At 47.7% G+C, this 17,665-nt stretch overlaps 1 protein-coding gene across 1 annotated transcript; it reads right to left on the reverse strand.

The window, feature by feature from the left end:
* Nucleotides 1-247: 247 nt before the first annotated feature.
* On the reverse strand, nt 248-10,740 carry CUNH1orf115 (chromosome unknown C1orf115 homolog). The gene is made up of 2 exons (XM_051186507.1): nt 10,365-10,740; nt 248-2,519 (listed from the first exon to the last, which is right to left on the reverse strand). Exons 1-2 carry the CDS (start codon nt 10,668-10,670, stop codon nt 2,400-2,402), a joined length of 426 nt encoding a protein of 141 aa, XP_051042464.1. The 5' UTR covers nt 10,671-10,740; the 3' UTR covers nt 248-2,399.
* Nucleotides 10,741-17,665: the final 6,925 nt, after the last annotated feature.

The raw sequence follows: 17,665 nt of genomic DNA on the forward strand, positions 1-17,665 counted from the left end.
GGAGATCAGAGGCTTCTTGCTGGTGCAGAATGCAGCCTCCTGGCTCCACAGTGAGGTCAAAGGTTCTGGAAAATTCTCATTTCTAACAGATGGTGGGGCTGTGGCTTCCCCTCCCTAGAACCTGTCCTGAGGGATTCCAGAGAATGCCCAGGGACCTTAACCCACTATCCCACACTCCCAGGTCCTGCTGGATCCCCAGCCACCTTCCCGGGGAGACAGAGCATGGGAAGGGACAGCCTCGGACACATACGAAAACCAGACAAGCTGGGACTTTTTATTTACACCTCAAGGCAAGAGTGGGATATAGAAAAGAAAAGAAGTTTGAAGTCAGTAATGGGAAAGCTAAGCTCTTAAATTCAGTTGCAGCAGGGTGCGGACCTTGAGGTCGAATACACAAGAGAACACAGAGGAAAGCAACAAGGAACGGTCTGCAACATGAACCCAAAGCTCCACAAGGGGATGTGATCACACAGCCTGATCCTGGGGCTGAAATCGACCTTCCAGGGAGGGTGGCCCAGGACCGCCCCTGCAAGCTTTTGACTTTGGTCATTTCCGAGTTAATTCTTAGCCAGACTGGAAGAGGCACAGGGCCAGATGTGCTTGGCTTTACTGATCTTCCAATTTGGGGAGGAGGAAGAGACTCCTGGGATATGAAGCACCCTTGACTGCTCATTCCTTCCCTGGGTCACACTCCCTTCCTGGCAGGATGTTGTGGGCTCCCTGGAGGTTCTGTGGCATCAGGAGGTGGCAGGGGAGACATCTCGCAAGCTTCACATTCCTGATTCTTTCCAGCCAACTGCATGTGACTTTTTCTCCTATTTACCTTCCCATTTTCCATCCTAGGACTACCAGGCAAGCATCATCCTGTCACATGTGTGAACCTGTATTAACCAGCTTTTAGATACTAGGGATCAAGCAAGACCACTTATTTCCCAGCTCGAGGGACCAGGCCACTTAAAACAGGAGCCTCCAGAAAGGAGTTTGAATCTGAGTGGGCAACTGCTATGGTCTCCTCTACCTGCTCCTTTTCTGTCCATCTTCCCACCCACCCACCAGTGCCTGATGGTTGGCCCCAACGGGTGAGAGGTGAGCATCTTGGCTTTCTTTGTTTGCCCCAGGAAGTCTCCCAGGCCAACAAGGTGATGCTGACTGTTCTGGATCTTGAATGCTCTAGAATCAAGGTTGAATCTTGACCTGCTGTGGGGTTGGCCAAGGGTCATGGGGAGAGGAACCTCTGTGAACAACTTTGAAGACAGTTGTGAAACAACCAGTACAGTTTCCCAGACATTGTAGACTTAAAAGGGTTTCTTCTCTCATTCTCCCAACACTCAAGGTAGTCTATGAGCCATCCTTAGTGAGTCTCAAGCCTGGGATTCATGCCTAGATTAATCTTTGATTCCAAGTGAGATGCTAGCCTAAGAAGTGTTAACTCAACCACCACAATGCCTCTGGTCCCCCAGCTTCCTCTGGTCCTACATACAACTAGCCCAGCCCCCATTGCAAGCTTGCATTCCTGGCTCCCAACTTCTATTGCTCCTCTAAATATATTTGTCAATTCTCTGTCTCCTCTCTCTCCCTCTCCTCTCTCCCTTTCCTTTTCTCTCTTTCCCTCTCTCCCTTGCCCCTGCCCCCTCCCCCTGGACTCCTGCCAGCTCCAAACACAATCTTTGGACCAGGTTCAGACTCTGAAAGCACCTGTTTGTTGCAGCCTCCAAGCTTGCTTCTGAACTCGCCCTCCCTCCCTCCCTCTTTGCCAGCTGTGTAGTTATAAAATACTCATGAAAATGACATGCTCTGATCTACTTTCAACAGTCCCCGCACAGCTGTGAACATGGGTTTCAAAGCATCGTGGTCTTCAAAGACTGTTTCCTTCCTTCTTTCTTCCCCAACCCTGTAATTAAACTCCCGATGACAGCTCAGTAAAGCAAAGAGATGGAGAGAAAGATGTCAGCAACAGCTCCCTCACTGTCCTTAATGAGAGGATCAAGGAAGGCCAAGGCCAGTGCCTTTCCAGAACCTTGCAACTAACTATCCCATTAGAGATCTGTACCCTCCTCCCTCAAAATTCACCCACTACCTGCATGGCTCAGACCCCAGATCTGCCATGAGTCTGCCTTCCTGTGTACCCCAGGAAGGCTCTAGCCAGTACAGGAAGCAAGCTAACCCTCACCCCAACTTGACTTTGGCTCAATTCTCCATGGGACTGACCCCAAGATCCACCCATGTCCAAGATAAACAAGTGGCTCAGCGGATAAGCGGGGATGGCCCAACCAGTTCAACAACGGAGCATGAAGCAGGGTTCCTCTTTAGAGTTCCTGAGTTCGAGTCTGAAGTGCTGGTGGACTCAAACTGTCCGGGGGGCAGAAGGATTCTGGTGATGCCTGCCCCTGCAGCTCCTATTAGCGCACGAAGGACACGACGCTGGTGGCCACTCCAAATGGGGCAGAGTAGGCTGCAGCAAATCCTTGCAGGCCAATGACAATGTACCGGCATCCTTTGCTGATGACCTTCCCGAAATTCTATTTTAGAAAGAGAAAAGCAAAGTTAGGTGAGGCATCCTGTTAATTCTTTCACAAGTGACCGTCACATGCACACACACAGAATCGTTCGCCGTCATGGATCTGGGGCACACTTTGGAGGATCGGTGTCTTCACATTTGTATGGTGCCCTGGGTCCCCACTCCTACTCACAACAGGCCTCCTTGTAAAGTGCGTGAAAACACAGCACATTTCCAGATAACTCGAAAGCCTTTTTTAGAAACAGCATGGAGGCTGCTAGCTCTCGAACTAAAATCCCTTTGCTGTTTTAAACTGAGGCTCACCCCACTGTCCCAGTTGAAATATTCAGCACCATCACAGGCGGTGATGTGTTCAGGCATCTTGTTAGACAGCCCAGTGGGTCCTTCCTATGCGCCTAGGCTTACTCTGGTCTGACTCACATGTTTGCAACCCGAGAAGTTTTTGCCACTCTCCAAGAGCCATTTATGTTTCCAGAACTGTTTTGTTTTGTTTTTTGAGGGTAAGGATGAAGCAATGCTCCTTGGATGCTGCCTTCCTCCTCGGTGAGGGTGGGTGCTGGGACAGGGAACATCGAATGCCGCCAGGTCCATCAAAACTTTGAGAGACCACTAATGGCTAAGAGCTACTGCATTGTGCCCCTGGTATTCCCCTTCCCACCCCCAGATTCTTTTGTCGTTCTTGGTGACTTGGACATCCACGTAACTGACCAGAACTTTCTCACACACCCTTTGGCTTTCAACCCTATGACTGACTACAAAATACATAGCCTGGTTCCACTGACGATAGATCCCACACCCCAGTTACAAGGCTCACCATGACACCCGGTGCTACCAGAAGAAGCCACCCCACCCGCCCAAGTGGGTTGACCTCTCTTTCAGATACAGCCTAACCCTTCCCTCTCCCTACCCCAGCCATCTCTATGCACTAGCAGAGCCCATGTCTTCATTGCTTGAAACACAAATCCTTAGGCAACCTATGTACCATCCTCTACTGTCCCCAAGCTCAGTGCTCTGGCTCCTGGCTTCTCCCACCCTGCCAGGATAACAATGGGGGAACTGGCTCTTTTTCTCATGTCTTCCCCACACTCTTCTTGGTTCTTTCTCATCATTCCTTGGTTTCTCTTCTCCAGTGGCATCCTTGTCTTCCTGTCCATCCCTAGCTTATACTATGCCAAGGGTCACTTTGGCCATCTCCTGCCCCGTGTCTCTGCTCTCCAAATGAGAAAGCCTCCAGACACTGACTCCATTCCACACTTCTTCCCTGTCACTGACTGCTGCCCACAACCATTCAGGGCCTCTGTTCAAGGATGCCTACCACCTCCATGTTGTGTGGTCCATGGAGGGTTCCGTCTTTTCCCTCCCTCAGCTGTGATCACCTGATCCCTACTCCACAGGGCAATCCTCCTAAGCACTCTCTATTGATTCTGTCTTCTTGTAGAGTTTGAACCTTTGAGGTCTTCATTCCTCAATGCTAGGTTTTCTTCCATGCTCTGCCTAAAACCCCTTGGACTTAGATGCTGGCAACTCCAGCTCAGATTCATGCATTCAGCTCCCTGCTTGGGGTGTCCATCTTCTGATACTCCACAATTCCTCTGGTATTGTCTTCTCGTTGAACGAAACAAGTTGGCCTAACTTGGGTGACTGGTATGTCCTCGATGGTCTTTGATTACAGGATCAGCAAGAAGAAATAACAGGGAAGTTAAATGTCTTTGAGACCATACAGCTGGTAAGGGGAAGAGCTGAACCCTCCCCAAAGAAATTTCACTGTAGAACCAGGCACCTTTATCCCATGTGACACCTATCTCTGATAAAGGTAGTGTATAAATGACCTTGTGCTTACAGCCAGGAATGAGTTCCAATCCCAACCTTTCCTTAAATTTCCTAGGCCTCCATTTCTTTGTCTGTATAATGTGAATGTATTAGCCTTTTTGTGTAGTAAAGAGGATTGAGGAGTCTGTTCACCAGGAGCACTGGGGCCTGTGCCCAGCATGTGCTGCCTGCAGGGTTTGCCCCAAGGTGTCAGTTTTCAAAAGAATAAGGACTTCTGTCTGTTACAAAGTAACTTAGGTTTGTGGTAGCAATATACCAGCCTAAGATACTTCTTACTTCTCAGAAAAGTTTTATTCTCTCTCTCTCTCTCTCTCTCTCTCTCTCTCTCTCTCTCTCTCTCTCTCTCTCTCATGAGTAAGGATCTCCCTCAGTAGTTGAGCTGGCATGGGACATCCCATGATCCTATGTAACCCAGGCTGGCCTTCAACTCATGTTGATCCTCCTGCCTCAGCTCTCTCTTGGTGCTGGGATTATAGGTGTGAGCCACAATGCCTTGCTAGGAAAATTTCTAAGGAGGGTATGGAGTTGCCTATAAGCCATGCCTTGAGTTGTCCATGGTATAAATGTCAGGGTCCCCGCACTAGTTTGTAGCCAGTCAGGTACCCTCAGCCTGTAGAGAAAGCTGAGATCTTTCTCTCAGTCCCTTACTAGGTCATGACAAGTTTTGGAAGAAACTGGTACATATGTCTTCAAGACACAACCTTATTTATTTCTCAAGGAAACATGTCAGTGTGTGTGTGTGTGTTGAAAAGAATCATTGGGAGAATTTTCCATGTTTGAAACAAACATCATGTACCTCTGGAGCAATTGCGACCATCAACACTGGTTCCTTATGAGCAATGACACCAGAATCACACTGCTTACCTGAAACCTGATGGTAGTGAGTTTGTACATTCTCTTCCCCATAGCTGGTTACTTTTTTAATTTCATAAAAAAAACTATTTATCACTTCATCTTTACAATTTGGGGATAAAGTCTGCTGAGACAGCTCATTAACTAACATGGAACTCTGTCAAAATACAGCTTTGAGAAGCACAGGGAAAGATCAAAGCACCACACTGGTGCTATTCAAGGAATAAAACTTGACTTGAGATAAAACAAATCTCTTGTAGGGAAGCTGAGGATGGGAAAGTGTGAGAGAGTGCCAGGCTAGCCCCCAGATTCCCACCTTACTTCTTAGAACTCATGGCTCTGATTAGTGGAAATGGCAAGAGGGCCTTTGCCAGTATGTATCAGTCCCTGGGCCTCCTGAATACCAGGCAAAGAGTGGCTCTATCCATGTGGGCATCTTAATGTACAGAAACAGGGGGTGGGGGGAGGTCAATCAGAAGACGATGGGAGAGCGGGAAGAAGGAGAAGAGATAGGGGGTAGTGTACACTACTGGCTTTGAAAGGGAAGAAGATGGTCTCTGGAAGCTGCAGAGAGCCAAACAGGAGCAGCCCTGACAACTTTAGCTCAGGAGGATTGCCTGGGACAATCCCCAGTGCAGCTGGGGAACTTCATGTCCCTCTGACTTGGGAGAGAAAATCATCCCCCCACAGACGTCACTGTCTGATCAAAAAGTTAAGTCCTCTGTAGAGCTGCCCTCAGGCCTGGTTGCCAACCTGAGGTGGATGGTCAGCTCCAGAATCTGAATGAATAGAACCCACTCCTCAAAGGGCAGCAACGTACAGCTCCAGAACCTCAGCCAGGAGCCCTGGCATCTAGAACTTCCACATGGACTAATTTATTGACTCGAGATGACCTGGTATGTGTGTCAGTAGGGTGTGTGTCTGTCGGGGGTCAATACTCAGTGTCTTCCTAAATTGCTATAGAACCCTGAGTTCACGGATTGTCTACACGGTTTTCACCTCCCCAGAACTGGGACCTTAAGTATGTGCCACCTGCCAAACTTTTTACTGGGCTCTCGTGCCTACTTGATTACTCCCCACCACCCTAGCCCAGCCCTCACTACTACCAGATGGTAGAGAAAGAAACTGGAGGTGAGAGGAAACCTAGCCCAAGGTCATACGGCCAATGGAGCTCTCACATCTGGTAGACTGGTTCTTGACCCCTACCGAGAACATTTCTTCTCTCCACCCCCCTTTTTTTAGTGTGCTCAAACCTAGGTCTTGGTACGTGCTAAACATGTTCTACCAGTGAGCTCCATCACCAATTCTCACCTTTTAGCCATGCACCATGTAGCCCGGGTTGGCCCTGAACTCCTGATTCCCACCTCAGTTTCCAGAGGGCTGTGATTACAAGCCTGCAGCACCATATCTGACTTACCCTACGCTTTGTGTTTCACCCTCCAACCCTCTCCTAGTTTCCCAATTACCATAACTTAATTCTTTTTCTTACTGTACTTCTCTCCATGTCTCAAGGATGCCTGCAAGGACGGCCTATTATCCTCAGCTAAGTCTGAGGCATGTTCCATCCTTTTAACCCACAGATCTACAGTGGAAGGGGCCAGGCCCTGCTCCCTCCCAGCTCTTTAGCTGTCTGACTCTGCAGCTTCATTGTCTCTAACACCAGCTTCCCAGGGTTGCCGAGGGGACTCAGGCATGGAACATAAAGATCGCTGGTATCCAGCTTTCTGACGGAAAGCCACCAACTCAGGTTCCTTTCTTTCCCCAGGGCCCAGCAGGTAACATTTTAACAGTAATATGTGCACCATAGGAATGCAATTATTTCTTTAGAATCAACTGGAACATAGGCTGGACTAGCACAGTGTGAGGGTTGGCCCCTGGGTAGGACCATGCCGGTGGAAGGGGGCGGGCCCGCGGGGGAGTGAACCTGCTCTTTCATGTTGCACAAAGGCCAACAATTTTCCTTAAATAGAAGCAGGAAGGGGCTTAGGTGAAGGGGCTAAGATGTTAACAGGAATGGGAACTAAAAGAAAACACATTCCATAAAAACCAATAATTGGAACCATTCATTTCTAAAAGAAAGCCTCTCCTGGCAACCGTGGAGAGTACAGATTCCACCCCCACCTTCTGCAGGAGCCTCGGCAGAAAAGACAGGCTCCTTAGTCTTATTCCTTTTTGTTGGAGCCTGGTACATTCTCACCTGGCAGGATGGCTCTTGGGACCCCTCACTTGGGGCTGTAATCTCATCTGGACATCTTGGAGCTACTGAGCTAGTATATAACATTCCAGAACTTTCCCACATCTCTCTTCTCTCCATTTTGGTCAAAAAAAAAAAAACAAAAAAACAAAAAAACAAAAAACAAAAAACAAAACCAACCTTATCGTGTCAAAATCCAACCCCCCCCCCACAAAATAACAAACTTATGTAACATAAAAAAAACCAAACAGTTGAAAGCAATACGTTGATATAGGTGACTCAACAGTTAAGAGTACTGGCTGCTCTTCTAGAGGACCTGGGTTCAGTTTTAGTTTCCAACACCCACATGGTGGGTCACAACCATCTGCAACTCCAGTTCCTGGGGAACTGATGCCCTCTTCTCACCTCTGTGGGCATGGGGCACAGACATACCTGTGGACAACAAAACAAAAAACCCAACCCACACATACAAATAAATGATTTTATAAAGAGAAGAAGTCAGAGGCATTTGGTGGTGGTGGTGGTAAGCCTTTAGTCCCAGCACTCTGGAAGGCAGAAGCAGGCGGATCTCTGTGAGTTCGAAGTCAGCCTGGTCTACAAGAGCTAGTTCCAGGACAGCTTCCAAAGCCACAGAGAAATCCTGTGTCAAAAAAAAATAAAAAACAAACAACAACAACAACAACAAAAGAAGTTAGAGGCATTGAATGCCTTTATAATGCATAACTACCAGCTCTGTCCACTTCATCCCAGAAGGAAACCACACAAAGTTGGCATCTCTATGCCTCTGTCCAGCCCCTAAAATCACCATCACGTTCTGTCAGGACTTGCCTATCTGTACATTTCATATAAAGGGAATCATGGCTTTCTTCATTTAACATCTTGTTAAGCCATGTGGCAGCTAATATCAGTCCTTCTTAAGGCTATTAAATAATAGTTCATAGTGTGTCTAGCCCACATTTGGTTCATCTACTCACAAATATTTGGATTTTTTCACTTTTTGTCCAGTGGTAAATGAGACGTCTGTGATCATGTGTGTAAAATTGTTTTTACAAACATTTATGAAGGCACAAAATACCCATATACATGGAAAATCAAAATAAAAAAATAGTTACCCTGGGTGATGTGGTGCACACCTTTAATCCTGGCCAGCCTGGTCTACAGAACTAGTTCCAGGACAGACAGGGTTACACAGAAAAACCCTGTTTCAAAAAACAAAACAAAATTTGCTTGAGCAGCTTTTTTTTTTTTTTTTTTTTTTTTTGGGCTAGGATCTCATGTAAGCCCAGGAACTCTCTAGGGTAACCAAAATACTCTGAACTATTTTTCCCCAAATGTTTATTACATGTATTTCGTGTGCACGTACTTCTGTGCATGAGTGCTAGCTACAGTGTGTACGTGGCTAGGTGACAGCTGTGGAGTCAGCTTTGCCATGTTCTGGAGATTGAACTTGGATTGTCAGGTTGGAAACGAGCACCACCCCCCACCCAGACCCTGATCTCTGATCTTCTGACCTCTACTTCCCAAGTGCTGGGATTACAGGTATTTACCACCACGCCTAGTTTACATAGCCCGGGGGATCCAACCAGCTCTTCTGTGCACTTCATCACCCAAGCTACATACACCCCCCAACCCAGCCCAACCTTCAGTTCTTTCGTAAGCTCTCTTGGAGTGGAGCCCTGAGACCACGGAGCAGTCAGTTCTGTGTTCAATTTGCTGGGGTGCCTCCAAGTAAGTGGCTTTCCACAGCAGTTACAACATTTTACATACCCCAACATCAGTGTACAAGGCCCCAAATGTCTCCACATCCTCCTCACTAACACCACACTTTATGTTTGGATATTTTTTTTTTTAAGAATAGCCATCCTCTTCAGTGTGGTTTGGTACCTCGGTGTTAGGATCTTGTCCTCTAGCCAAGGCTGGCCTTGTGCTTTCGATTATCCTGTCCTGCCCTCCAGATTGCCTGGACTTACAGGCATGGGTTTCCTTGTCTAGTCTCAGCTCTTCTTTCTACCCAGAGCCCCTGATTATATTAGCCTTACCAGCATGAGTAGTCACTAAATTAGTTCTCAGCTGCGCAGGAGGAGTGGGTGCCCTAGCTCTGCCACGTCTCCCTGGTAGGCTTTGGGCTCTCCCCAGCCCTGTGAGGATTCAGTTTTGCACCTCTAGTGTATACACAAATGCCAGGCACAGAATGGCCACCCACAAACCTCTCCAAATGCCAGCCTCCAATGGACAACCTGTGTCATCAAATTCACGTTCAGATGGTTTCCTTACCCACAAAGTCCCACTTCAAGTATTCTATCATTGCCTGCTCGTGAGTGAGCCATGTCAGTCAATTCAGGAGAATGATAAAGTAAGCAAGGGACTGAATGCCTCACTTATGATAAAGGTCACCCACTGAAGGCTACTTCTGACTGGACAATAAAACCAGGCCAGGCCAGGACTTTGACCCTAACACAATCAATGAGTTTTGTGATTCCCCCACCCCCAAACACCCTCTCGTAGCCGGGTCCAGGCCAGAGCCACTTATTGTGGAAACGAAACTCATTCCTTTCCCCATCCATCCTTCCTCTAGCTCTCCCACCTCCTCCCACCAAAAAAGCAAAAGGCAGGACACATCTGAAGTTCAAAGTGCAGAGACCATTGTTAGAGAGAGGGAGATTCCACAGGTGTGTACTGCCTGAGTTAACAGAATCACGACAAAATCACCTAACGTTCTCCTGTGGCCAGGATGGGAGATGGATGTATCTTGGCTGCAACTTCCCAGCTGGGTCACGGTCCCCAAATCACTTAACCTCACCATGGCTTCAACATTCCCTTCCCACCAACGACAACCTCTCCTGCCCGCCTAAGTCTACTCGCTCAGCGCCACCCTCCGACTGACTGTCCAGGCGGCGACTAGGGCACAACTCCACCCAGAGCAACTCCGGGTTCTGTCTGGATTAGGGCGGCCGGGCCGTGGGAACTTACCTTGCCGTACTTCTTCAGTTTTTGCCGATATCTCTTCTTAGGCTTGTCACCTGGCGCAGGCTCCTCCAGGGGCTCGTAACGCTCAGGCAGCGCAGCCAGGTGCACTCTGCGCGCGCTTGGGGTCCCCGCGCGCCGCCCGCTCTCCTCGTGCTCACCCTCCTGGCTCGCCGGGTCCTCGTCCTCACCCTCCAGGTGCTCTACGATGGCATCTGTCTCCTCGTCACCCGTGCCCCGCGATCGCCCCAGGCGCCCCCGGAGCGCGAAGCTGTTCGCCGCTTTGCTTCGGAGCCTGGCGCCCACCGTCATGATGCCGGAGAGCTGCGGAGAAGGTCCGGGGCTAAGAAGCCAACCTTTGCTCGGTGCCCCGCCCCGCTCCTGTCCCTACCTTCCGTCATGGCTTGGTGAGCTAGGGGGACCTGAGGTCGCAGCGCATCCTCGCGGTGGGGCGTGGGATTGCGGCCGCTGAGACCAGAGCGCGCTTAGCCAGACCGGGTCTGGAGCTTGCTGGAGAACCATGTTGCAGACGCAGGAGCTCAGGGCAGGCAAGTTCAACAGTTTTGGAAACCAGCTCCAAATAACAGGCCTCAAATTTTCCTCATTCAAAATTGGCTGATCTGTGGTAGGGCACGCCTTTAATCCCAGCACTCGGGAGGCAGAGACAGGAGGATCTCTGAGTTCAAGGGCAGCCTTATCTACAGAGTGAGTCCCAGCATAGCCAGGGCTACAGAACAAACAATTGGCAGAGATCGTAGTGATAGTGATCTGAGTGCTGGCAAGGATGTGATGAAATGGTCATAAAAATATGATATTTAGGGCTGGGGATGTAGTTTAGTTGGGAGAATACTTGCTTAACACGCACGAATCCCCAGGTTTCATCCCTAACACTGCATGAGCCCCAGCATGGTGGCACATGCTTGTAATCTCAGAATTTAGGGAGTGGAGGCAGGAGGATCAGGGGATCAAAGTCATCTTAGGCTACACAGTGAGTTTGAGTTCAGCGTGGGCTAAATGGTGCCTTGTTTCAAACACATAAAAGAAATGCAGTTTTTTTTTTAAAGTACTCAGTTTATTTCACGTGTATATTTTTGTCTCCCACCATTTTCATGTCTGAACACCAGTATTATGTCTTATCATAACATTCCACGCATGCTTACAACTAAGTAAAGGGCGGAGTTCCATCATTGAAAACTGAATGGGCGTTTAGACAGCACATTCTTGGCAATGGTATCTGTACGGCATCTACCAAACAGTAGGGGAGTCTCACTTCGCGTTATAGGAAGGACAGCTAGATATCAGTTGTTACAGAAATAAAGGAACGAAGTAAGACCTTTTTTTAAATCTCAAATTGCTTCCTTAACATTTTTGTTTGTTTTGTTTTTTTGAGACAGGGTTTCTCTCTCTTGCTTTGGAGTCTGTCCTGGAACTCTCTCTGGAGACCAGGCTGGCCTTGAACTCACAGAGATCCGCCTGCCCCTCCCCCCCCTGCTGGGATTAAAGGCATGTGCCATCATGACCGCCTGGAGCAAGTTTTGGGGGAAAGGAAAAAAACCATATTTATTCCAGGTGTGGTGGCACCTGCCTTTAATCCCAGCACTGGGAAGCAGAGACAGGTAGGAAAAATTTTCCCGGAAAGCTAGGGTTACTTATGAAATGCCATCTCATATATATAGGTATAAAAGACACATTTTTGTTGTTGTTTGTTTTTTGATGCCCTTTTTAAAATACCCAAGTTTTCTGCCCTCCTGGACTCACACAATACAAAAAAAAGAAAAAAAATGTAGAATTCAAGTTTCAAAGAATTTATGAAAACATTAAGGTTGAATTTAAGAGATCCATGGGGTAGGGTTTAAAGTGCCCTTGGTATCCAAATGGAAAGACGTTTAAATTACAAAAGTGAATTTAGAAAGCATCAAATCTACATGAAGACAGGATGGACTTAAGCCACTAATTTAGGACAAGGAGAATATGCTATTTGGGTGAAGTGTGAGCTCCAGTAACAAGTGGCCTTTCCAGGCCCTGGAATGTTTGTTGAGGCTGCCAATCCACGGGGTTCCAGCTGCTGTGGATGGCAGGACTCAGGCTGCATCCCAGACAGGGCCTTCTCTGACTTCCATGTCTCATTAGTAATAACAGGAAATAATGTCAGCTGTATTCACAGATTGTAAGGCGTGGCAGCTGGAGAGATGGTACTGAGAAACCTGGATGACCTGAGTCCAATCCTCAGGAATTATGGAATGGTGTGTGTGTGTGTGTGTGTGTGTGTGTGTGTGTGTGTGTGTGTGTAAAGACTCTGTTCTGGCCTTCACATCCCTGCCATGGCCTGCATTCATCCATGTGCACATCACACACACTGATAATCAATAACGATTATAAGAAAGGGTGCATACTTCTGCACCGTGGGCCTGCCAGCAGTGTGGGATAGAGGCACAGCCCCACACTTAGCCCCAGGAGTTCCCTAACGTTTTAAGGCCCTTGTCTCAAGCCAAACTGGGATTCATGGTTTTGATGCAGACAAGAATTTCAGGACCAGTCAGAAGCAGAGTTAGGATTTAAAGACATTTTAATCTAGACTTTCCGCTTGAGGGTTAGGAGAAAGAGAGGCACTCGGAAAGAAGACATTGCAAAGTGTGGGTACCTGCTCCTCAGTGGGGAGTTGAACTTGTCCTGGTTTTAGCCATATGTGCCATTTTGGTGGCTTTCAGCTTTCATTTTAGAAGATTATTAAGGACGTCTCTCTCCTTTTGTGTCTTTTGATAAGTGAGATTATAAGGTAGCTCCAGAGAAGCCATCGATGGAATTGAAATCAGATGATGTGAGCCAGGGATAACTAGAGTTGCTCAAGAGATTGAGGGTATGTCTTCCTGGCAAATGGGATTTCTGATAAGGTCCCTAGAAAAGCAAGTTGCCTACTGGGAAGGAGAGCCTGCCTTAAACAGGTGTTAATTGGGCTTCTCTGCTGGTGACTGGCTCTTTTCCCTTCTCCTGTTTCTATAATAGTCCCACTCAAAGCCCCAATAAGATCTTCACATAGACCAGAATCTTTGATTGACACATGAATTGTTATTTGCATGAGGTTTGATGGAAGACACCTTTCTGAAATTGGGGTCACACAGAGTCTTTTGGGTGGTGGTTGAAGATACCAGAGAGAGGCAGCAGCAGAGGAAATTGGGGTTCCAGAACCAGGGCTAAGACCATATTGACTAACACTTAAGCCTGATCCATTTACATCATCTTTGAATCCACTTTTTATGAGACAGACAGGTTTTGGATGAAACTGTCTCAGGCATCTGTCTAAATACCCTGAGAACAGAAAACGTAATCTATACTCCGTCTAGATACATTTCTTCCCACAGTGTAATCCTTTGACAAAGGGTTACCCTTTTAAAAGAAGCCATTAAAGAGACACCCACCTCAGCTCAAGTTTTAGATCCCATTTTGTTCTTAATAGCTGAATCAAAAGCATGTAAATCAGTCCCAGACTCTGCAAACAGAGAAAAATGGGGCCAGGGAGATGGCTCAGAGGCGAAGGGCACTGAGCTGCTCTTGCAGGGGACCCATGTTCAATGCCTAGCACCTGCGTGGCAACTCACAAACAATATGTAGCTCCAGTTCCAGGGGATCTGACACCCTCTTCTGGCACCAGGCATGCACATGATGTACACACACACACACACACACACACACACACACACACACACACACAGAGGCACAAAACAATAACAACACGGGCAGGGTCAGCAGGTGGCAGAGCTGCTCGGGCAGTCAGTGACAGTCAGTCTTTCTTTGATATTGGAGAAACACTTGCTACCTTATACCCTACCTACTCCCCTATCTCTGCCCCACCCCCACCCTTCATCTTGATTTTGAGTCAGGGACTTACTGTGTAGCTCAGGCTGGTCTTGAACTTCATAAACTTACAATCCTTCTGTCCCAGTCTCTAGCCAGGAATACAGGCCTTTACCACCAGACACAGCATCTTCTTGATGTCCTGTTTATTCTGTCTGGTCTCAAATGAAAGGATGGGTGGTCTTCTCTGGGGAAGGATAGATTCATGGTTCACTTCCTAATGTGCTCTGGATGCTCCAAGAGTGTCCCCAGAGGGCCCAAGGAGACAGTGTCCCACAGCTCTGCGCCAGGGCTCTTGACCCCTATTTCTGACGTTCTGATCTATTGACTCTGGACCACACTTCTGGCAGGTCTGGGAGGACTGTGTGTTCCATGCAGTGTGCACTGTGATCTGGGGGCTCTGGGTGAGTCCCCCAATGGTACAGCTGGCATCTGATCATGAACAGCTGTACTGGAGTGAGATGTGCCCAGTTGCCAGTTTCCTCCAGGTAGAGAAGCCTGCCCAGTTATCAACAAACCTGTGCATGGTCTCTGAGAGTTTAGTGCAAAGAAATCAATTGATCTGTGTAAACAGCACAGTTCAGATAAAGCATACACATGTTTCTAAGAAACTGCTTGTGTGGGAGAACACAGGAGAGGCTAGCACAGCGGGCACCCAGTCTCCTGCCTATGGCCTTGCTCTTGCTCCACCCCAAGAGGATGACAGAGGAGGACCACTCTTGCACTTCGGTTTGGCTGGGATAGTTATTTTCAAGGCCCTTCTTGTCTTCTGCCTGTGTCATTCCCAGAAAGCAGTGTTGTCTTCCTGTTTCACATTTTGCAATTGCCACATGATAGTGGGACAGAGCAGAGGTGGATGAGGACAAAAGGGGGCATTTTATGATTAACATCACGTTAAATTTATAGGAATTATGGGCATGTCTGATTGCCTAGTCTGCATGCATGTATGTGTACTGCATGTGTGCCTGGTGTCCTTGGAGGACAGAAGAGGATGTCAGACACCCTGGAATGGGAATTACAGGTAGTTGTGAGTTGGTAAAGGAACCTGGGTCCCCTACAAGTGCTCGTAATCACTAAGCCATCTCTCTAGTCCCCAGCTTCTTTCTTTAGTTCTCTTTCTCTCTCTTACTTTTGGGATGGTGGTGGCAGGGTGTTGTTATGCTGCCCCGGCTGGCCTGGAACTCAACAGTGATCCTCCTGCCTCTGCCTCGTTCCGGTTAATGCTATGCATCACCCTGCGAATACTTTTATTTAGTGAAAGACTATTATTTAATAGGGAGAAGGATGACAAGATTGTGGAGGGAAAGTGGAAGGGGGGGCGGTGGCCTCTTTAGGTAGAACAGACACCATATTGACACAGGTGACCCAGATGTTTCACCCCAAAATCTCTGGTGGTGTGTCCCCCTGAGTTTTGTCAGGCGTTTCTCCCAAATCAGTAGAATGGGAAGGCAGGGCAGGAAAGAGTCAGATGTGAAGTGCAGGTGCGGGTCACAGGACAACCTGGGTTAGTTCTCCTACCACATGGCTCCCTGGGATTAAACTCAGGTCACCAGGTTTGGCAGGAAGCACTTTTATCCACTGAGCCATCTTGCTGGCTCCGTTTTCATGTTATAAATTACTGCTTAAAGGTAGCCCCACATTGTTGCTTACTTCACTGCCACTGCCTAGAACTTTTAGTTTAGGATTGCTGGAGGCAAACTAAAAATCGGTATATGTACAATTGCTTTCTGCGTTGTTCAGACAAGCACATCTATAGGCACATGTTTCATATTTTAGGGTCTGGTTGCTTTGCATCATTTGCAAAACTACCCAGATTCTTCTTGCCACAGATAAGACAAATCCTGGGGCTCCAAAGACTGCACATGGATGCTGCCCTTTGGCTCTCCACTCCATTCTCTCCACTGAAGCCCCTCCCTTTTCCCATTCTCTGTAGGCAGAGAAATCTTGCACTTTCTCTCTCTGCTTGCAGGCCCTGGACACTCCCTGGAAGGGTTATCTCCAGGAGCACTCCAAACAGCACCCAGTAACATACTTTCTGTATGTTATTCTACTCTACCTCACAGCCATGCCTTGTCTCTGATCAGTCCTCCACCTTCCCACGAGTACGAACATACACAGAAAAATGGCAAAACAGTAGTTTCTGGATGGTGAGATGCTTGCCTTTTATATTTTTACTATAGCTTATCTATACACTTGTTTGTCTGTGTGGGTCTGTATGTGCCACAGTATGCTTGTGTGTGGAGGTCAGAGGACAAACTGTAGGAGTCAGTACTCTCCTACCACGTGGGCACTGGAGAGGGGACTCAGGCCATCAGGTTTGGCAGCAAGTGCCCTTACTCACTGAGCCCTCTCACCAGCCCTGAGAGGCTTCAGTTTTATTTTCTCATTTGACTCACATTTGATACAGGACAGGCTTTCCTTCATTCTGTATGGCAGAACTTTACTCCACTCTGTAATCACACTGCCTTTTCTCCATCTACTTATGCCAAGGGAGGCTTAGCTTGTCGGTTTTGTGAATATTACTTCAACAAATGCAGAATGCATGTTTCATTTCCACATATTGATTTCCTATCACTTGAACACATACCTCTAACCTACTGTAATCCACACATGCAGTGTAAGCACTCTGCGAAGAAACTCGGGCTTGTGTGCTGTATCACCATTAAATTTTGCTTTCACATGTCACAGGTTGTGATAGCTGGCTGGTCTTGGTTGTCAGCTTGACACAGTTGGAAAGAGGAAACCTCAACTGAGGAATTCTTCCCTCAGGCTAGCCTACAGCAATGTCTACTGGGCATTCCCCCCCCCCCCTTATTGTTAATGGATGTAGGAGGTGCCAGACAATTGTGGGTGGTACCATCTTAGGCAGGAGGTTTGGGCTGTTTAAGAAAGGCAAAGTGTTTGAGATCAGCCTGGTCTTCAAGAGCGAGTTCCAGGACAACCTCCAAAGCCACAGGGATGCCCTGTCTCGAAAAACCAAAACAAACAAACAAACAAACAAACAACAACAACAAAAAAAAACCAGCCAGTCATCATCATCAGTGTTCCTCTGTGGTCCCTGCTTCATTTCCTACCTTAGCCTCTCTTTGAGGATGGACTGTAACAGATCAACCTGTTCCCTCCCCAGACTTTTGGTCAGTGTTTTGTCATAGCAACAGAGCAAACTAGAACAGTGGTTTGCATTCAGTTGTTACTGACTACTCCAAATGTGGTTTTATTTTCTCTCTTGATTTCTTTGGGTAGACACAGAGTCCCATTTTGTACCTGTTCCCTTTTGCTCCAAGGATTTCCTTGCATTTCTTTTTTTTATTAATAAATTTTAAACAATCTTATTTTACATATCAATCCCAGTTCCCTCTCCCTTCCATCCTCCCATGCCGCCCACAGACCCCCATCCCATCTCAGATCCACTCCCCAGGGTGAGGCCTTCCATGAGGGATCATTAAAATCTGTCA

Source organism: Phodopus roborovskii, unplaced genomic scaffold (genome assembly GCF_943737965.1).
Source record: "Phodopus roborovskii unplaced genomic scaffold, PHOROB, whole genome shotgun sequence".
Classification (NCBI taxonomy): Eukaryota; Metazoa; Chordata; class Mammalia; order Rodentia; family Cricetidae; genus Phodopus; species Phodopus roborovskii.